Source organism: Somniosus microcephalus, chromosome 13 (assembly GCF_052327205.1).
Source record: "Somniosus microcephalus isolate GS21.2 chromosome 13, FLI_Smic_1.0, whole genome shotgun sequence".
NCBI lineage: Eukaryota > Metazoa > Chordata > Chondrichthyes > Squaliformes > Somniosidae > Somniosus > Somniosus microcephalus.
The window spans coordinates 48,459,386-48,481,690 of record NC_140999.1 but is presented as its reverse complement, the minus strand read 5'-3'; the positions used below and the strand labels follow the sequence as shown (position 1 = coordinate 48,481,690).

Genomic DNA, 22,305 nt, shown 5'->3' with positions numbered 1-22,305 from the left:
ATCGTTGTTCCGGGAGGGAGGGGCAGGGGTGAGGGCAGAAGTGCGGGAGATAGAACGGACACGGTTGAGGGCTGTGTCAACCACGGTAGAGGGGAATCCTTGGTTGAGGGAAGAGGAAGACATGTCAGAAACACTGGTGTGGAAGGTGGCATCGTCAGAGCAGATGCGGCAGAGACAGAGGCAATGGAATAGAGTCCTTACAGGAGGAAGTGTAGTCCAGGTAGCTGTGGGAGTCAGTGGGCTTGTACTGAATATTGGTCAAGAACCTATCCCCGGAGATGGAGAAGTCAAGGAAGGGAAGTCGAGGAAGGTCAGAGATGGACCATGTGAAGGTGAGGGAAGGGTGGAAATTGGAGGCAGTGAAAGAAATTGTCTAGTTCAGGGCAAGAGCAGGAAACGGCACTGATAGTCATCAATGTATCAGGAAAAGGTGAGGGAGGGGACCCGCTATCGTACTTACACATTACTAGCTACTTCAATGTCACTAAAGTAATACAGCCAGTTTAGTTGGTTAAACACCAAGGAAGTCAGCTCTTCTACTTAAGCAAGCTGCTGTAAGCAGTGAAGTGTACCAAGTGTATAAATCCTTCCTAATAAAAAATATTTAATATAAAAAATTGACAAGCATGAAAAGACCAGCACCCACACATGGCTAGAGCATCATGAGTAGACAGATCTGGATTTAGCACAAGTAATTAAAGCTGTCCAGGAGCTTATAGTTGGGTACATCTCATCCAATAGCCTGGGAGAAGCAGCAACAACTGCATTTATTTGAACAGGACCTCATCTACAAAGAGCCAAAATTATGCATAGTTGTGACTGTTCAGATTAAAGTGAAGTGTACATTTACATCATTTCAATTTACTCCCAGCCAAGGAGCACTGTATACCACATTGTTTCTGTATTGTCTAGTATGGTTATTGATGGCATGCCTAGTGTTTATAAAAACCCTCATGACTCATCTTACTTTGAGGCTCCAGCTTGTCCATAATTGGTTTGGCACCACTGGCAGCTACAGCTGAAATAGTTTTCACTCCCTGCTCTGCCAGATCACAGACAGTCTTCACAGCAGGGTAGCTCTCCTTGGTGCTAGTGTATGCAGCAGATACCTGGTCACAGGCAGAGCTCACAAGCGGCAGGCTCGTCACCCTATCAACCACATTCTGAAACAGAAGTCAAATCATTGCCCAGGCATTGGTATATTGAGAGAATAGCATCTGCTTACATTAAGTACCTATTCTACAATTATTCCATGGTCCAACTTATGAACATTAATTTTCACTATCTACATATAGTTAGTATCAAAGTATATCCTCAAAACTAGTAACTATGGGCAGGTCATGAAATCAAGATGCTTTCAGGAAACTAAAAAACAGCTTGCCACTCACAAACCAAGGAACAGCACCATTTTCAGTTCAGGGTGCAGGACAGTCAAGATATGTAGGCCTCTGCTTCAACTAGTTTAAACTAATTGGCCCTGAGCCCAGCCCACTATACAAGTGATAACAATGAAAGTGTTAACTAGCTAGCTACAAAACTGTAATTAGTTATTTTTAGAAGAGAGTCCCAGAAGTGCAGGTAATCATTTAGGTGCAATCAGGAGATTTGTAGAGCTAGAGCATTCTGGTCTTGAGCTGCTCTCATGGAGCCAAGCCATCATACCCAACCAGGATTCAAGGTTGTAGTTAGTAGCAGTCTTGCCACAGCTAGCAGAGGAGACAGCCAGTCATCTCAGAACTTGGGGAAAGGCAAGGCCAACAGTCACTGGATTAAAATTGGGCATTAATTATTGGAACAGCATATTATAGCAAATTTACTCATATGCTTATACCTAGCAGAGAACAGGCAATTACTTTAAAAAAGGCAAACCCTAACTCGGTAACCCCTTATTTTTCTATAGTGCGTCCATAGCTTTACAAGTTGGCAGATTAAGTGAAAATTACACCCAAAAGTGTTCAGACAGACAGACAGACAGACAGACAGGAAGGAAGGAGACACAGACAGAGATGAAAACATTTCTTCAAGTTTTCTAGGACACCAATCCCCTAAAATACTACAGAAACTTCAACAGTATAGAACAGGAAAGGTCCTCAAAAGGAGCCAAGAATACTGCATATACAAACTGCCTGTACACAGACTTGAAAAGTTAAGCTAACACAACAGATCTACCATTTACTTAGCTTCTGTACAGACCTAGGACCAAAACATATCCTAAAAAGTAATTTGCAAGCATTATTCTAGCAGAAGTTTAACAAGATTAAATTTCTTTCACAATTTCCAAATGAAACAAAACTATTTACAGCCCACCAATTCCTTACTTCTGCAAACTTGGCCTGCTTGCCTGTTAGGTGTCATGTGCAATGCATTTATACACCTGACGTCATCAGCTGAGGGGCCACTTGTTGTTAAACTAACCAATAGCAATTCACAAAATGAAACAACCTGACATCATACACTAATTGTACCCTTGTTCTATTGGGGACTTGGCCTGGAGGGTGTTGCACGGAGCTGTTCCGGGCAATAACATTTTAAACAGGTTCACGGACTCCCAGGCCGCCTGCCTTTTCTGCAGCCTGGAGGAGTCCGTGTTCCACGTATATACGGAATGTGAGAGGTTGCAGCCCCTGTTCCATTTTTTGAAGGGGCTGCTCCTCGATTTTTGGCTGCACTTCAGCCCCACGCTCCTGATCTACGGCCACCCGGTGCGGAGAGGAGAGGGCGGGTCGGAAGACCTCCTCGTGGGTCTGCTCCTGGGTCTGGCCAAAGTGGCCATTAATAGGTCCAGGCAGCGGGCGGTCGATGGAGTCATTCAGCCCGATTGCCTGCCTCTCTTCCGCGGCTATGTTCGCGCCCGGGTGGCCCTGGAGATACATTTTCACACAACCTAAATAAAAAACATCACATGTTTAAAATTAATTAAAATACAATTTAATTAAACATTTAAAACAAAAATTAAATTTTTTGAATAATAAATGTAAAAAATGTTAAACGGGCCAAAAATAAATGATTTTATTTTAATATTTATTGAATCCCTTATGCTGGTAAAAAGAATGCCCTACGCGTAAGAATTTCGTGGGCAGTAGTTGGGCAAATAGCCCCACTCTCTGCCAGTGAATGCCCATTTCCTGCACATGCGGATGATCTGTTAAGCTGAAACTTGACAGATCGCAAGTGCCGTGTTTTTGCGCAGCGCATGCAGAAACCCGGAACTTGCGGGGCATTTACGACAGCGTACGCAGTCATAGGCCCTGTAAAATCCGGGCCAATATGTTTTGGTGGGTAACAGGTTTGCTTGTGGCAGTGTCGTGATGCTCCCCTGCCTTGTAAACAGTTGGGATTTTTGGAAGTGTTTGCAAGTCATTTTTACTTCAGGAAGATGTTAAGATTTAATTCAAACTGGAAGTACATATAAAATCAAAAGGCTTTATCTCCCTTTCCCCTCCCCAGACTGCACTCCACTTCAGCCTGGCCCATCTGTAACCTCCACATCTTCGCACCCCTGTACCCTAAAAGGTTTTATCTCCCAAAGATATTTGTGATCTAGCTCAAGCTCCAATCTTGGCTCGTACTTCTATCTCAAATATAGCGAGGGGACAAGTGGTTACACAATGTCTCATTAACCTTTTGTACCCTATCATGTATGTAATTTAAGTTGATCTAATTATTTCAACCCAACAGAAAAACCCCTCCAACTGCCTGAGTTGAGCTTACTGATGAGCAGAGATGAATAAATATTAATTGAACTAGGTCACAAATGGCACTGGAAGATGAAATATATCCGGAGATTTGTTACTGCAATACCAACATGATATCACTAGGTCACTGAGAGATAGCATAGCACCACGAGCCTGCACAATATCTTCCTGAAGGGATAATTACTAGTCCTAGCCCTTTTCGGTCTACCCCGGATCAGGTGTATTCCCCAGATATTCACCTTCAACTAAAGTTACAGATAGCTGAATCCTATAAGACTCTTAATTGGGTCTAAAGGTCCAGACTATCTCTCCCTGAAGGAAAGGAATGACTTGAAGGTTTTACCATCCTCCAGTTAGCACTTTGAATAAGTTTAACTAGACTGTAACCTTCCGGATATTATGAGGGTCCGGAATACTCCCCCAGAATTCTGCAACTCCTCACCATAGAGTGTACAGAGATTGAGTTTGTGAGTTTGATACAGAAATACTCTGTGAGACAGTTCTAAAAATATATAGATTTTATTAAAGAGCCAACATATAGTTAACAGCTGCTGATTCAGTCACGTCATTAACAGTTCAAAATACAAATAGCTTACAATTCTTATTCTCAGAGATCCTTATTCTCAAATCTTAACTTCGTTACATTTTTACATTTCTACTTCTTATTCTTAATCTAGGATATCCACCAAAATCAAAATACCTTGATTACCCGAGACTCAGAGAGTTAAACACTTACAGACATTGCCTCTGAAGCTGAGAATCACTTGCCCCTTCCAGTGACTTCTGTCTTCCTATTTGAAAGTTCTATATTTTATACCCTTTTTTCAGTGGTATATTCTTTGAAGTTTTCTGCTGATGTAAGCTAATTATCTCTAGTCATTTTTCTGTTGACTTCTTTCTATTCTTACTGTGAATTTAGCTGTTAGCTTGCAGAATTCTGTCTGCTGTGTAGGTGTTCAAAACTTATCATAAAAATGGTTATAACAGATGTATCTATTTGATGCCATTTTTATGAAGGACTTCTATTCAATTCTTAAATCACCTTAGCTGGTTGTAAGCAGACTTCGAGTCTCCTATGTGTTCCAAATTTAATACAAAAGCCATGTGATTTCTTGATACATCTATTGATGTCATATCTACAAAGTCTTCTGTTTGTATCTTTTTACAACATGTAAATTAAAAACACTTCAACCGAGTACATGATTGTTTTCCTATTTACTTCAATTGGTTGTATTACAGACTTATGTCTCCTGTCTTTCAATTGATGTCATATTTATGAAGGCATATGATGGTTCTTTAATGTTCTGTGTTTCTGCTTCCCGGTGTGTTGGTTTATGACACCTTAACATTATACCATTGTGCTCTTTCATGTGCCTGTTTACAAAGTGTTTGTTTAAAACAATTTAACTGGGTAAATCTTATTGTGTTCTTTCCAAAGCTCAGACTTTCTGGAAGCACCACCCCTTATTCAATAGGGCCATTGTTTCAGTGTCAACAACCGATTTTATCTCAAAAGCTTGTATGGTGTTTACAGCTTTGTGTTAACAACTCATCTTATCTCAAAAGCCTGTATTCTGTTTACAGCCTTTGTCGTTGAGGCTTTTAGATTTTTAAAGCCAATTTGTCATGTTTTAATAAAGTCAGAATTCTGTTCATAGGATGGTGTATTTTTCTGAATAGGTATGACTCCTTCCTTTACACCTCCCTCTTCACCAAAAAATGAGCTCAAAACATCAGGGCAGAGTTTGGTCAATGTTCCTAATAAGGTTGCAATAGCATATTAATATCACGAGATTCACAATCATGTGCTACATGAAAATTCCTTTTGAGTCATCCTAGGACAATGTTTTGCCTTATTTTAAATTGAACACAATTTAAACGGATGATAAGTACATAGTCATACAATTAGCGAAACAACATGTACTTAGAATGCCCAATCGGCAGATGTACGTTCCGTAGAGGTGAGTTATTCATACGAGTCAAGGAGACGTCATTTGAAACTAGTTGAAGCTTGACATGCTGTTCCTTCGATTCGGCATGTGTACTGATTCTTGTTTTCGTAAAGGCCTTTCCAGGCACGCAATTGATTCCTTCTTTATCCGCTGTGTCTTCCTCCTTCGCTGAAGTAACTCGTTGATCTTTCCTAGTTTCCGTTGTTGCTTTTCGCGAATCCAATTCCTGATGCATTGCCAAGCAACATGTGGAGGAGCCGGCGACACCTTCTGACTGACTGTCGTCAGTAATTCGATCGCATCCATTTCCTGTGTCGTGCTCCAAGCTGGGTCTTGAAAGACAGTGTACGACTGCACCTTGTATTGTTCCTTCATTTCGGTATCCCACAGGACATCTTTTGAGATTATCTATTGAGACAGTTTTACGAATATGCTTGCCATTCGGCTGGTTAATATGTATTCGAACTGTTCTTTCGTTAATAACAGAATGTATTGGAACAGGTTTTTTCCACTTCGGTCTTAAACCAGGTTTTTGCTCGAACTTCTTTTCCTGTACCCATTCTCCTACTATGGGCTGCCATGCTTTATTTGTCAATTTTTTCTGCCTATTTGCTTCCCTTATCCTCTGATCAATTCGATGAATCGCCTCTGTTATTTCCTTTTTTTGAATCTAACTGTCACTGTCGGGTCAAGGACTCAGAGTGTGTAGAGGCAATAAAAGAACTATGGGTAAGCGGTGTATGCATCTCAACCCCATACATCAGATAATATGGAATTTTAGGGGACACTGTCCCTGATGCAGAAGCAGGCACATTATTGAGTGATAGCTGCACCTCCGGAATGATGGTGGTCCACTTATTCCCCCTGATTCTCCACAGTTTGACCAATAGCTTTTTTACTTCCTGGTTTTTATGTTCCACCAGCCCCGCTGATTGCGGATGATGTGGCGTGCTGTGCTCTAACCCAATCCCCCTTTGTTCGCAGAAGTCTCTGAAGACCTTAGATACAAAGGCTCCGCCTTGATCGGAGTGTAAGATTTTGGGTGCACCGGCTACAGTAATTATATCAGAAATAGCCCTGGCAAGTGAGTTTTCCGAAACAGTTTTTGTGGGGACCAGCCAGTAGAAGGAAGTGCATCCATCTACACAAATGAGAACATGTCTGTATCCCAAAGGCGGGGGAAGTGGTCCAATAAAGTCTATAAAGAATTTTCCCATTGGCTCATCAGCTTTCACAGGAGCCAATGGTGGTGGCTTAATTAGCGATGACTTATTGGTTAAATTGCATGGCTCACAATTTGCCCCGTATATCTTACAGGCCTTAAGCATGCCTGCCCACCAATATAAGGGCGTCAATTTGCAGAATGTTGTTCTGGCACCACAATGTGCTTGACCTATGCCCTCGTCAGCTTCTTTTACATGCTGTTCTCATTTGTGTCTTGGGGGTACTTCTCGGTTTCCCTTGGGCAACTTAACTAGCACGATACCCATAGGGGTTTCTGAGTAAAAGTGCTTTGGTGGATATCCTGGTGGATTCTCTTTTGTTGGGTCTAATAGCTGAATAAGTTCCTCATTCTGATTAGCTGCCCATTCTGCCCTAGTGATTACACTAACGTTGGCAGACCCCTCTCAAGGGGGTGTCATGCAGACCGAACGTTTCACTTGTTTGTCTGCAAGGCTGTTTCCTTTTGAGTGTACTGTCCCAATGGTATGCCCGTTTACATGAATTATCTGCCAATTCTGTTTCTCCCTTCTCAAACGGAGAATATCTTCCCACAATGACTTATGTTTTATGGGTTTACCCTTATGATTGGTAAAATATGTTTGTTCCCAGAAAACTAGATCTTGGTTATATCCTCTTTTACAGTAGTCACTATCTGTGCAGATTAGTGTGGGTTTAATAAGATCTGCCTTTTCTAAAGCATACTGTAATGCTGCGGCTTCAGCATATTGCGCTATCTTATGGCCAAGGGGTATAGACAGTAATTCTTCTGGATACAATGAATAGGAATCTCGAAAAGTCCCTACTACTATCCCCATCCCAGCTGAGGATTGTTGGGATGTCCCTTTTTTAATCGTCATTGATGATCCATCACAGCCAATAACTTGATGGTATTCTGTAAGCGGTCTCATAGGTATTTGTCTGATTCCCTCCTCCGTATCATCATCCTCCATGATGGGGAGATGCTCTAAGTCCATTTCCGGGGAGAGGAATTTAAAAATGAGTGTAGGATCATTCAAGAATGATGCCCATTTATCATATCGGGTCTGGGTGGCTCTTTATTCATCAGAAGCCCTCCTCAATACTGATCTTAAATCAGGAATCTCAGTAAATGGGGTATTTCCCTTGAAGGGTTCGTGCCTTGATGAGGCATTGGATTACCATAGTCATGACCCTTTCTTTTTTAATGTACCTCCTTTCGACATTGGAAAAGTTATAAGAATGGAACTGAATGGGCACTATGCTCTTTTTATTATAGAAAACTGCAACTGCCACTTTAGGTGATGACCTGAGATGAATATTGAGGGAAATTATAGGTCCCTCTGTTCCAGGTCAATGGCTTTTTGTACTTCTCGGCATAATTGTTGCAATTTTGAGTTATCGTCTGGTGAAAATATGAATGGTCCTTTTTCTGCCTTGCCCACTCTAGCATACAGGGGTGCTGAGAGCTCGGCAAAGGTTGGCGGAAAGGGTCCAGCAAAATTCAGGAGTCCTAAACTGGCTTGCAAATATTTCAGAGTTTTAGAATATTGAATGGTGGCTAATTTTTCTTTATAGGATTGAGTTAATCCTCTACCATTTCCAGTTATTCGCAGGCCCAGAAAATCTACCTCTTCCCGAACTAGTTGACTCTTTTTTATGTTGATTAAGTACCCAGCAGTTGTAAGTCTGGATAAAACACTATCAATGGCTTTAACGTGCTCTTGGAGATTGTCATGTGACAGATATATATCGTCCACATAAGAATTGACGTTAAGTAGGTCTTTTAAAAGGTCAATGATGTGGGTTGAAAAAAGAATGGGGCTGTTTTGAAATCCCTGGGGCAATCTGGTCCAGCAATACTGATGACCATTGGGTCCAGTCATTGCAGTTTTTGGCCAATCAGCTTTTTCGATTGGATGTGACCAGAAGCCGTTTGCTAGATCAATACAAGATTTATATTTTTCCCCTCGTGATTCCAGAGAGAAGGGCTGTGGAATTTTGCTGTTGTGAACTATGTGGGGCCGTTACCTTATTTAAGGCTGTATATTCGACCACTAATCTCTACCTCCCATCTGGATTAGCAACACCAAACAATGGTGAATTAGTTCCAGATGCCATTTTGATTAAGACACCTTGGCCTAGAAATTCAGTATAGCCACTTTTGGGGCGGTAAAGTCGGGCGCACGCTAAAGTTTGCGCCCGGCGCAAAGTCGATGGCACTTCGCCAATATTCAGTAGCTTCGCCCTAAGAGGTTGCTTGAGCGCTAAAACTGGCATTGCACGCCTATCTTTAGGCGCTAAGCCGGCGGTGCAGAGGGATAGCGCCGAGGCCGATCGCAGCGCAGGTGCGGTCATTTCTTGATTGACAGCAGACACCGTGGCGCCGGCCAGCTCTTAAAGGGGGAAGGGTCGACTTGCTCTGCTGTAACGGCCTGCACACTGCAGCCTTCCAGCTAGGCCTGAACACTGCTGGTGATCAGAAGGAGCCATGGCAACGGTACAGAAGGCCCGTGAGCGTGCCCTGCGCTTCTCAGCCCATGACTTGAAGGTGATGGTGAGGGCCTTGGAGAAGAGACAGCACATCTTGTTCCCGGACACTGGCAGGAAGCCTGCCACCAGCGTCTATAGGAAAGCCTGGAGGGAGGTCGCCCGCTGGGTGTCGGCCATCGGCGATGCCCCCAGGGACAATGTCCAATGCCGGAAGAAGTTTAATGACCTGACCAGGATTGTCAGGGTGAGTACCCTTTACAGTCTCCTCCTCATCCTTGCATGTACACCTGACATGATGGGCAAAGGGACCTGAAAGCCCTAATGGCCAGCCCTCAGCCAGCAGCTATGGGACAGTCATGAACATCAATTGCACATTCTGCACTTTACACCATGGGAAGCAGTGCACACCACATCAGGGCTACACACTGGCCAAGCTATTCCATCATGGGAGGCAGTGCACACCACATCAGGGCTACACACTGGCCAAGCTATTCCCCCATGGGAGGCAGTGCACACCACATCAGGGCTACACACTGGCCAAGCTATTCCACCATGGGAGGCAGCGCACACCACATCAGGGCTACACACCGTACTTACAGGCCGTCCTTTCTCTTGCAGGCAAAACTTGCCAACAACCGAAGGCACCAGGAGCAGACCGGGGGAGGCCGCCCCCAGATCCAGGAGCTCACTCCCCTGGAGGAGCGCGTGAGTCGCCTCATGGGACCCCGGGTGATTGGGCCCGTCGCCTGTGGAGATGCCGACCCTCTTCTGGGCCACAATGGTATGGACATCACCTTTTGGACCTCTCTCGTCGCACTTGCGCATCCGATCTACCTCCTTTGCCATTGTCCGACCAATGCGCTGAATGCCACCAGTCATGCCTCCCTCGCTGACGCCCTCTCCTCACTCTAAAGCTACTCTTGTGCCTTCCTGCTTTCAGCTGGTGATGAGAAGCTCCCTGAAGCTGCCAGTGACAGCCCCTCCGAGGAGGAGGAGGAACAGGAAGGTGGACCATCAGGGCAGCAGTCAGGTGCGGCTGCAGATGCCGAAGTAGTGGACACGTCTTCCCTGGAGGAGAGCCTGGAGGAAGTGTCGGAGGGGAGTGGAGCTGCTGGGACCAGTGGCGTCCAGCAACCCAGGAGGGCAGCGGTTGGTCTGCGGCCTTCCCCCCAGAGGGGGGAAGGATCGGAGGGGAGTGCAGTTGCTGGGCCCAGTCGCCGCCGGCAACGTGGCAAGGGTCGGCCAGCTCTGCCCCCTGCTCTCCAGCGGGAGAGTCCGGACTCCAGTCCGGCCACCTTCAACTCAGAGGAGGTGCGCCACCTCGATCAAATGGCCCAGGATTCGGATCGCCGGCACACCGAGCTGATGGGGGTAGTGGCACGGATGCCTGAGGCCATCGAGTCCCTGGCTAGTAGTGTGCGCGAGTTCGGGGCCTCACATGCCGCGAGTGGCCGGCTGATCAGTGATGCCGTCCAGACAGTGGCTACTCTGTTGCGGTCGCAGACCAGGGCAACAGGGGCACTGACTGCTGCCACACGCGCTGCGTCAGCCAGGCATCGCCTGGACACCCACCGCGCTGCAGCAGCACAGCGGGCTGCCCTTCGGCAGATTGGTGCGCATGCTGCAGTGCGGGCCCGTGCGAGTGCCAGAGTGGCACATCACCAGCCAGGGCCGACCATCCGCCAGATTGCACACATTCCTCCAGCCGTCACCGCCACTCCCCCAGTGGCGCCTCAACGGCAAGCGGCTGCGAATGATGTTGGCCAGGCACAGCTGCGCCAATCACCAGCCGGCCCCTCGAGGGGCAAACCCCGTCTAGGCCGCCCCCCAAGGGCATCTGCCAGAAGGACATCTAACCCTCAGGAGCCTTTCCCCAGCCTCGCAGCAGCCACTGGGCAGAGCTTGCGGAGGAGCAGCAGGCCGGGCAGGGGCCCCAAAAGGCTCAACAAGGTCTCGCCCTCGCGGCCCAAGAAGTAGACGGTGTGGCCAAGTGTTATTTTATATGGCGATGCCTATGTTTCTTTTGGGGATGGTTGTTTTGTTTCTGGGGATGTTTTTTGGGTTAAGGCCGAGGATGAAGGCCATTTTTGAACAAATATTCAGTTATTCCTCCCCAGGTTGTGGGAGTGAGCCATTTGATGTACTGTTTTTTGGGGCCGTTTAATTTTTCTGGGTTTCATGTGTGAAGGGGTTTCATTGGTCTAAAATAAAGATTTCTCTTTATTCAGACAGTGTCCATGTTTGTTGCTGTAAGTGTTTGTTGCCTTCGCCGGCTGAGGGCTTGCGGAGCGGCTGTGTTCATGTTCCTTCATGGCCACAAGGCATTCCCTGACAGGGGGCTTAGAAGTGACGTTCAATAAGCCGCCGACGGACGGCCCTTGGACCTTCTCGCTCCCTCCTGGGATGGTACTCCTCCTCCTCCTGCTCCTCCTCCTCATGCTCCTCCTGCTCCTCCTCCTGAGGTGGTGGTCCAACGTGAGGTGGCAGTGCCTGAGTCCTGCGGAGAGCCAGGTTGTGCAGCATGCAGCAAACAACGACGAATTGGGACACTCGGTCCGGGGAATACTGCAGAGATCCGCCGGAACGATCCAGGCAGCGGAACCGCTGCTTGAGGATGCCAATTGTTTGCTCGATTATGTTCCTGCTCGCTTGATGACTCTCGTTGTGTGCCTCTTCAGCAGGGGTCCTGGGCGCGCGGAGCGGGGTCATGAGCCAGGTACACAAAGGATAGCCTTTGTCCCCGAGAAGCCATCCCCTTGGGGGAGGCTGTGCCTCGAACATGTCACGCACAGTTGTCTGCCGCAGGATAAAGGCATCGTGGCTGCTGCCTGGAAAGCGGGCATTGACAGCTAGGATGCGCTGCTTGTGGTCACACACCAGCTGCACATTGAGGGAATGGTAGCCCTTCCGGTTGCGATAATCCTCGGCATGCTCCACAGGTGCCCGCAAAGCCACATGCGTACAGTCAATGGCGCCCTGCACCAAGGGGAAGGCCGCGAATCTTGCAAATCCCAGTGCACGCTGATGCTGCCTCTCCAGGGCCATGGGGAAGGAGATGAATTGGCGTCTCCTTCTGAAAAGGGCATCGGTCACCTGGCGGCTGCAGCAATGCACGGCGAACTGGGATATGTTAGCTATGTCCCCAGCAGCGGATTGGAAGGAGCCGGTGGCATAGAAGTTCAGGGCCACCGTCACCTTCGCCTCCACCGACAGAGACGTCCTGCTCCTGAGCTTTGGACGCAGATCTCTGCGAAGCAGATGGCAGATCTCTGCAACCACCTCCTTTCGGAATCTCAGCCTTTTTACACATCTCGCGCCACTCATGTTGAGATAGGTGCGCTGCTGGCGGTATGCCCTGACTGGGTAAGGCCTATGTTGCCGACGCCTGTTGCCCCCTCTGCGTCTAGCCAGGGCTGCCCCTCTCACACTGCGTCTGCGAGCCCTACGGACATGACGCTGAAACTCAGCGTTGGCACCCCATGCAGCCCCCATAATATGCTGCCAAACAGTCAAATATACAAGAGGCCACTTGCAACGCTCTGGCCTGAAGCCAAAAATACCTGAGCTAGTGTTGGCCCAAACCAGAAAGCTGTCTTCCTTGGTCTCTCTCCAGAAATCCGTTGCACAAGAGTGTTTGCTGCAAAATGCCTTCCCTTTATAGTGCAGGGTAAGTGCCCTTTAATTTACGCTCCCCGGGTCCCGCGTTGGCTCTGTTGCGTTCCACTAAACAAGCGTGCGGGCCGCCGGCCGCACAATGGGGCGGTCCCACTGAAGTTCTGGATTGGGGTGCGCAAAGGGCGTTGCACGAGGATATGACGTCATTTTCTGCGCGCGCAGGTGAGCGCGCGCTAAACTTTGCTCCGGCGCTAAATGTCTACTTAATTTGGGGCGAGGCTCAGATCGTGCTGTGCCCGGACGCTACACGCATAGCGCCCGAAATTCACTTCTCTTAAGGCACTAACGGCTGGCGCAAGCAACTGAATTTCTAGGCCCTTGTTCTGTTAGTTCTTTGAGCGTTGTTAGGAGATCTATTTTTCCTTTGTGGTCTTGAATGGGCCACTGTTTTTTAGGTTTGTGCCAGCCAGCATCAAGTGGGTGGGGTTTGCTGTCTATCTTTCCACATTGATTTGGATGGCGTTGTAGATAAGGGTAGTATCTATTAATGAGTTGCTCGAGGAGGTCTTTGCCGCCCCCCTCTAGGCAAGTTCGAACATGTTTTTCCCTGTCATCCTGGTCTGTGGATGCTTCTACAGGTCTGGTTGAAATTTTAAGGTTATGTTTCATGTCTGGTTGTCTTATAATGAGGGAACAGGCCAATTGTGGTACCAGTCCTACATCTAAGGTCATCGTGATTCCATATATAGTAATAGGTATTTTGTAAAATTAATTATTTTGGTTTTGTCTTGTGAATCCCCCGAATGATTTTTTACAAACTGGGCTCCCCAATTCTGCCCACTTAGTTTTTATAATTGCAGGATCTATTACAGTGTAATCAGCTCCTGTATCAAACAGGGCCTTCACTTGTATGTTTATGGGCAAGGTTGCCAAGGCATAGGGGAATTCAAGAGGCCCTGACTGGGTGCCAGGCCTTCAATCCTGGGATTGTTGATCCTCAGGATGCTGAGTTTCATTTGCTGCTTTGTCTTTAATTATTGTAACTGATTTTTGTTCCTCCCTCTTGGGGGTATCATGTTTTCCAGATCCCTGATGGGGTTTGTTGGACCGTTTATTATCTTGACGATCCTCCTGTTGGGGTGGACGTTGGTTCTGCCGGGAATCTTTTTGATCCCAATTTTGGTTTTCTCAGTTACCCTCCCATGGCTCTCTGATAGTTTTGGCCAGTGTAAAACCTGTCCCCATAGGGAGTCCACTGTACTTTGCTTTCCTTTGGAGGTCTAGCCCCTTGTCTATCCCATCTTTCTGGGGAGAAATCTTTCTCATATTGTGGGCGAGTTTGGGGGTGTAAACCTTCTGGAATATGCGCTTGGGGGTCCCGAGCCACGAGTTTCTGTCTGGGCGGGGTGGACTTGAGACTTGGGTCTATTCAGTCCTTCTTTCTGAGTACCAAAGGTACCTTCTCCGGTTTCTTTATCCCTAGTTTCTCATCTCATTATAGCTTTAGCTAGGGGTAGACCTAAGAGGTCATGATTTAATTGGATAATGTGATTGACATTATCTCATCTTTGTTGGTTATCTCGATAATCATTTAGAGCACCCTCACAGGCAAGTTGGAGGGCTGCATTTTGGGGTGGAGGGTGGGTAATGGGGGAGTAGGGGATGCAGAAAGCTTGGGGAGTGGTTAATGGGTGAGTAGGGGATGTAGCAAGCTGGGGGAGTGGGTAATGGGGGAGTAGGGGATGCAGCAAGTTGGGGGAGTGGGTAATGGGGGAGTAGGGGATGCAGCAAGTTGGGGCAGTGGGTAATGGGGGAGTAGGGGATGCAGAAAGCTGGGGGAGTAGGTAATGGGGGAGTAGGGGATGCAGAAAGTTGGGGCAGTGGGTAATGGGGGAGTAGGGGTTGCAGCAAGCTGGGGGAGTGGGTAATGGGGGAGTAGGGGTTGCAGCAAGCTGGGGGAGTGGGTAATGGGAGAGTAGGGGATGCAGCTGTAGTGTATGTACCCGTCTACCTTTAAGGGAACCATTGAATGTAACCGTTCACCTTTAAGAGAACTACTTTAGGTGTGGCACTATTTGTTTGGCTTCTGTATACTGTAATACCGACAGTGACCACACCAGTATATAAGTGTTGTGGCAGGATAACTGGGGCAGATTCGCCCTGACCTCTGAATAGTAAAGACCTGTTTGTTTGTTACTCCTGAAGTCTGTGTCATTATTAACTGTACAACCCACAGACTTTACAGTGGCGACGAGTCCGATCGTACCCTGCGGCAAGACTACCAAAGCAAGAAGAGCGTCGAAGAGAGGCAACCGCCCTCGTCGTTCTGCTGGGAGAAAACACGAGGCTGCAGCAGGAGAAAGGTGGAAGACTTAGCAACAAAAGCTTCCGTCTGCAACAGGCACTGACTACCCTTCTACCACGGTACGGAGTGAGCCGATCAGCAGGGAACAAGGCGGCCGAAGAGACTGTGAGTAGGGGAAGGTGTAGAAGGATAAGGGCAGAGCACTCGACCTCGGTCAAGGGGGAGCTGAGCCGGTCAGAAGTCGGGTCCAACGGCGTCGGGTGACAGCCGGACCGCGATCGGCGGGAAAGATCCGGGCGGCGACGAAGCCGCGGAGCGCTGAAACCGAGCGTGTGGGAGAGGCAGAGCCGAGCAAAGGAGGCTGCGCGAGAGCCAGCCCAGCGGCTGAACTGTTCTCCACCAACGGGATACCCAGAGCCGGTAGAACCGAACGTGCGGGGGAGAGAGCGACAGAGCCGGGTACGGAGAGAGAGACTGCGCGAGAGCCAGTCCAGCGGCTGAACTGTCCTCCGTTAACGGGGTGTACCCAGCGCCGGTAGAGCCGTGCGGGCGGGAGAGAGAGACAGAGCCGAGTAAGGGGAGCTGTGCGAGAGCCAGCCCAGCAGCTGAACCTGTCCGCTGTGGGGAAAGCGTACCCCTTCCACCAGGAAGAAACGCGGAAAGCCGCCATTAGGCGGCGAAGACGACAGAGGCGGGAAACCGCCATTGAAGTGGGCGGGGAGAGAAAGGAAGAGCGGGAAACCGCCATTTTCGCGGGAAAAAAAAAAAACGCCATCTTAACTGCCATTGAAGTGGGCAGAGAGAGAGAGAGAGAGAGAAGGGAAGAGCGGGAAACCGCCATTTTCGCGGGAAAACCGCCATTTTCGCGGGAAAACCGCCATTTTAGAAATAAACAGATAATAAATAATACTTAAAGAAATACTGTGCTGCTCCAAGGAAAGGAAGATGCCTAAGCGAGGGAATATTAACGATTTTAATTCTGAGATAGAAGACTGGGCCACGTACGTGGAACGCATCGAGATCTATTGTGAAGCCAACAAAATAGAGGAAGACGACAAGGCGATAACATTGTTAAACTCGATGGGCGCAAAGACATACGGGCTCTTGAAGGATTTACTAGCACCAGCTAAACCGGCGGATCAGTCTTTCGAAGAGATTGTGGCTGTTCTGAAGGACCACTTGAACCCCACACCGTTGATGTTGGCTGAATGATTCAAATTCTATGCAAGAACGCAACGGAAAGACGAAAGCAACGCAGAATACTTGGTCGAACTGCGTAGGCTAGCGAAATACTGCCAGTTCGGAGGGAATCTGACAGAGGCACTGCGAGACAAGTTCGTAGGCGGATTGTCCAAGGAAGGGACGCAAAAGCGCCTACTCGAAGAGAACGACCTTACACTTGACAGGGCTGTCCTTATAGCCGCATCACACGAAGCCGCAGCGAAAGGAACGGCGGAAATGCAACTAAAGGCGGCGGCACTCGGGGTGGACCAAATTACCTCGAGTACAACAAAATGCTATCGTTGTGGGAAGACAACACACGACCAGAATCAATGCTGGTTTAAGAACCAAGAATGTAGGAAATGTGGCAAACTGGGTCACATCGCTAAGGTATGCCGGTCAGGGAAGAAGACCAACAACCAAAGGAAGCCATCACAAGTAAAGTACAACAAGGTATACAAGGGGGCTGAGAAGAGTTCAGACGAACAGAATCCAGACTCAGATCCAAACGGCCAGGAGCTGGGTAGTCTGAGTATCCACCATGTGAGTAAGGAAGCTGACCTACAAACTATCTGGGTCATGCTAAAAATAGCTGGAGTCCAAGTGAAAATGGAGTTGGACACTGGATCAGCTGTATCAGTCATAAATCGAAGGGATTACCACCGGCTATTCCCACACATACCCTTAAGAGATACCAAGTTCGTATTGCAGACATACACGGGGCATAAAGTATACCCCATGGGAAAAATAAGAGTCAAGGTGAGAGATAGGGGTAAAGTACACCCAAGAATGAACTTGTACGTACTACCTGAGGGAGGACCACCACTTCTAGGACGGGAGTGGATCAAGAAAATAGACATGGAATGGCACTACCTACAAGCAATGACGAGTGAGGACTCGGTGCAGACAAGCAGCTCAGACTCTGAGCCGGAAGACGATAAGTCCAGCCCACGTATGAAAAACAAGGTTAACATGAACTCACTGACTAAGGTTGGAAAAACGATGGCGTGCATAAAGACAGAGAATTCTGAGTCTGTTCAAGTTACAGACATATGCATTACGGAGGAACACCGGGCTCGAACTCAACGTTATTTCAAAGTACGACAACAATTAGAACAATTAAGTTACCGTCTCGTACAAGAGATGAAAACAATGAAAAAGTTCTATGACACCGAATGGGAGAGTCTGGAAAGACAACAGAACCTGCTGGCTCAAGCAGAGAGCGACCATAGAGCCATCGTGACCAATTACCGATCACATCTCCCTTATGATGTTCAGGAGTTAGAATATTTGCATGATCTAGAGATACAGCATAAAGGCAAACCACGCTACACTGAGGATTTTGTTCTGCAATTGGAGATGGAGCTAGTGCAGGCAAGATTAAGAGAAGCTGAATCGCAGTGTGCACTTAAAGAGATGCAGAAAAAAATCTTGGACATGGAAAAGAGAAACGCTTCTTTACCTGATGTGAATAATGTGGCCATGTTGCAAGAGGAGCTTATAGGGGCGAAACTGGAAGAAGCTAAGCAAAGGATGTTGGAACTTGAAACACAGAACCAAATCAGCAGTAACCAGCTATGTCGAGCAGAGAAGGAGTGCTATGGTCTACATGAGAAGGTGCAATATCTCTCAGCCCAGAATAAGGGTCTACTCACTCAGTTAAATGAAAGTAAACGGAAAATGGCTGAGATAGACTGCAAGAATAAAGAAGATTTGATGGCAGTGAGACTTCAAGAGGCAGATAGCATAGCAGCCTTGGCTGAACTCCAACAGGAAATTGCGAAAGAAGCAAATGAAGAGGAATCTTCAGGAAGCCAGGATTTTATTCCAGTTCTTCTCTACGACTCCTTACAAGCAGAGTGTGAGAAGTTGAAAGAACAGTATGAACAGGCCCAGGCTACAATTCTGGAGGGGATTAACTCGGCAACCTCCGAAAAGCTAGTTTCAGTAGAAGCATATGAACAACTAAAGGTTGAACATGAGCAAGAAGTCCAAAGGCTGCAGGAAATTCTTGATGAGCTCAAGGCCAAGACAGACTCATCGGTAGAAGTTCCATCCATAGATGAGAATTTAGAGGTGAAAGACATGGCAGAACATGAAAGACAAGATGTCCAAGAACTCATAAAAATATTGAAGGAAACCCAAGTCAAATATGAGGCGGCAATGACCGAGGTTCAACGACTTGAAGAACAAATTCAACTGGGAATCCTTTCAGTGGAAGGAAAGGAAACTGTAAGAAACACAGAAACTGTAAGAATGGGCCCTGAACATGAGCTAGGGAGCATCAAGGCGCAACTTCTTCGAGCGCTTGAAACCAAAGTACAAGAGGAAAGGAAGGTGAAAGCATTGGAGGGAAAGGTGGATGAAATGGAGAAGACTCTAATCCACAGAGTCCCCGTGGAAGAGTTAACGGTCAGCCAACTCCTTCACATGCTGAGAGACAAGACTCCACAATGGGAACACGAGCTTCAATCTTCAAAGGGAAGGAATTCGGAGCTCCCAAAAGTTACGGAAATAACTGAGGTGGCAACACAGATTTTGTATTACAGTTTACTCTATGAAGAGTTCGTTGAATCACGTCAATGTGAACAGAAGAATGTTGAAACAGCTGCTTCAGTAGAAGGATTAAATAGCCTGATAACGCAATCCCCGATGGAAGGGAAGGTATTGAACTCACAAATGCGGTCAGTAGTGAAGGAATGGCAGACAACCCAGGAAGAGCGGGATGAATATGAATGTTTGAAGAAGTCTTTTCAAGAAAGATGGTTAGGGAAGGAACCACCGTCGGCTAACGTCCAGATGGATAAGAAGGAAGTAGAAGGGCCTCTCACTGGCCTAACTCAGGACGACCCCGAATATTACCATGACCTGTTGAGTGACACTGAATATTACGAGGATCTGGTCTGCTCAGTTTGTGATGAAAACTCCCAAAGTGCTGAAATCCGGATGAAGCACGTAAGGTCTAAGGAACATAGAGAGTTGGTGGCGCTACAGCTGGCAGCCGAGAAAGGAGCTCCGAGAGTTTCAAAAAGGCAGAAAAGAAAAAGAAGAAGCAGAAGATAATAACCGTCTAAAATATTATCACTTCTACCATCTCAGGCGGGACACTACGAAAGGAGCTAAATTAGTTGAAAAACCGGAAATTATCAAGACAGCCAGTTGGTTGTAAAAGTCCGCACTGCTGGTTCAACAGGACGAAAGTTCAAGCTGTTACGTCAAGAAAAAGGCTATGGAGGAGTCACGCTAGCCATGTGAACCGGCTACACCAAAGAGATGCTGTTCGGAACGAGTCAAGATCAGAGACTGAATCTATGAACTGTTCCCACCGAGATTATATCTGTAAATTGTTTTATATGAAGTTGAAGATATGTATGTTTAACGGGGATTCTGTAAGTAATAAGCTAAAAAGGGAGGATTGTAGTGTATGTACCCGTCTACCTTTAAGGGAACTATTGAATGTAACCGTTCACCTTTAAGAGAACTACTTTAGGTGTGGCACTATTTGTTTGGCTTCTGTATACTGTAATACCGACAGTGACCACACCAGTATATAAGTGTTGTGGCAGGATAACTGGGGCAGATTCGCCCTGACCTCTGAATAGTAAAGACCTGTTTGTTTGTTACTCCTGAAGTCTGTGGCGTTATTAACTGTACAACCCACAGACTTTACAGCAGCAAGCTGAGGGAGTGGGTAATGGGTGAGTAGGTGATGCAGAAAGCTGGGGGAATGGGTAATGGGGGATTAGGGGATGCAGCAAGCTGGGGGAGTGGGTAATGGGGGAGTAGGGGATGCAGAAAGCTGGGGGAGTGGGTAATGGGGGAGTAGGGGATGCAGCAAGCTGGGGGAGTGGGTAATGGGGGAGTAGGGGTTGCAGCAAGCTTGGGGAGTGGGTAATGGGGAGTAGGGGATGCAGAAAGCTGGGGGAGTGGGTAATGGGGGAGTAGGGGATGCAGCAAGCTGGGGGAGTGGGTAATGGGGGCGTAGGAGTTGCAGCAAGCTGGGGGAGTGGGTAATGGGGGAGTACGGGATGCAGAAAGCTTGGGGAGTGGGTAAAAGGGGAGTAGGGGATGCAGCAAGATTGTGGAGTGGGTAATGGGTGAGTCGGGGTTGCAGCACTTTTCCTGCTGGAAGAGACATCCAAACTTACTTTAAAATTCAGCTTATGCAGGGTGTGTTTTATGGATGGTAAGTACTTTCAGGAAGGGCTCGAGACTATTTGGTAGTTTTGGCAATTCGTTTTCTCTAACAATTAGAGCTGGTATAACAGAATCCAAGGCTTTGAGTAATCTCAAGTGGGAGATGCTTACTCTGCAACTGTTAAATACCTAACCTAGGAGTGCTCACTGATACTGGATATTTGAAATGGGAAGTTAATACTCCCATTTTGTTTCTAATTAAGTGAAGTGAATAGAGTGAAGTTACTGGGTTATACTAGATAATGACCACAAATCCTTCATTGTGCATTGTACAATAGTGCTGCTGGATCAATTCTTTTAGGATTAAGAAAACCCTTTGAACAGGGAGTTAGATCCTATCAAGGAAACAGCCCATTGTAGGAATAGGCGTATTCCTAACCAAATCACTGAGGTCGACTCAGGAGAAACAATGCAACAGGTCTTTAATGAAGGATTTGACGAAGTACAGCACACAACAATGATCGATGCAGGAGAGCCGTGGAACAGGTCTTACCCGAACGGGGACGCCACGAGGACTGACTCAGCAGTCCCGTGGATTGCGACATGATGTCATCACGTTTTCCCGCGCTTGGGGTGGTCACGTGATGTGCGACGTGACGTCATCGCGTTTGCCCGCGCTTGGGGCGATCACGTGATGTACTCCATGACGTCATCGCGTTTGCCCGTGATTAGGGCGGTCACGTGCTGTGCGACGTGATGTCATTGCGTTAGGTCGCGTTCTTAAAGGGGCAACGCCCCGTACACGTTCTTAAAGGGGCAACGCCCCGTACATGCAAACTCTATACAAACATAGTTAAAGGGAATTATGTACAATAAGTAAGAGACACTCGGTGGTACCGCTACACCATCATTAATTCATCAGCAGGCCAAGTAGAAGAGGAAGATATACAAATATAAAGCTGTGCTTGCACGTGTAATGCATTAGAATTAGGTAAGTTAGGAATAAAATCTGGAAGTGTTTTTTCACACAAAGCAGAGCAGAAAGCTGGAACTCCCTCCCCCAAGTGGCTGTGGATGGTGAATCTATTAAAATACAAGAGAGGCTTAAGAAATAATTTTGAACCCGACTCCAGTGAACCTACCTGCCCTAACAACAATGAGTTTCACGAGCATTTCTAGTGCTCCCTCCATCAGAGGGAGATACTTGTGTCTTTCACTACAAGTTTCATTGCTGGTATTATGGGCTTAGTCCTTTTAGCAGAGTTGCACGGAGATACATAATTCATACAAAAACAAGTTAGATTTATGTTCAACATTGACACAAATGCCTTTACCATAGACACCTTTAGTGTGAATTGCTTATTGCCGCTTCACTAGTTGGCACTGATAAGCGGTAGAGGCTTTGCATTCCATTCCTGACGATCAGACTGATGTCTTTTTCCAATTTGTGTTGTAGAGCCCAAGATGCAGGATGGTAGCACTGAGGAAAGAGGGTACTTTCCATTTGAGACACCCAGTGTCACACCAAGATTAGTTATAGGATGCAATCGACATTAAGCTTAGCCCCTTCCACACTGCTCTTAGCACCAACTAATTGGGAGTTACCTGCTCAGATTCTCCCGTGACAAAAAGAAAAAACTTCAGATTAGAAATCCGAATAGAATTATTTAGATTTATTGCCACAACC

General features: G+C 47.1%; 1 protein-coding gene across 1 annotated transcript in view; it reads right to left on the bottom strand.

Moving 5' to 3' along the window:
• The window catches only part of LOC147108303 (perilipin-3-like), a 30,809-nt gene extending 9,018 nt beyond the window's left edge, over positions 1 to 21,791 (bottom strand). Inside the window, exons 1-3 of the mRNA XM_086006004.1 lie at positions 21,761 to 21,791; positions 2,301 to 2,341; positions 968 to 1,163 (exon numbers count right to left, since the gene is read on the bottom strand). Coding sequence (XP_085862130.1) covers positions 968 to 1,163; positions 2,301 to 2,341; positions 21,761 to 21,791 — 268 coding nt within the window. The remainder of the gene's footprint in view (positions 1 to 967; positions 1,164 to 2,300; positions 2,342 to 21,760) is intronic.
• Between the last annotated feature and the right edge of the window lie 514 nt (positions 21,792 to 22,305).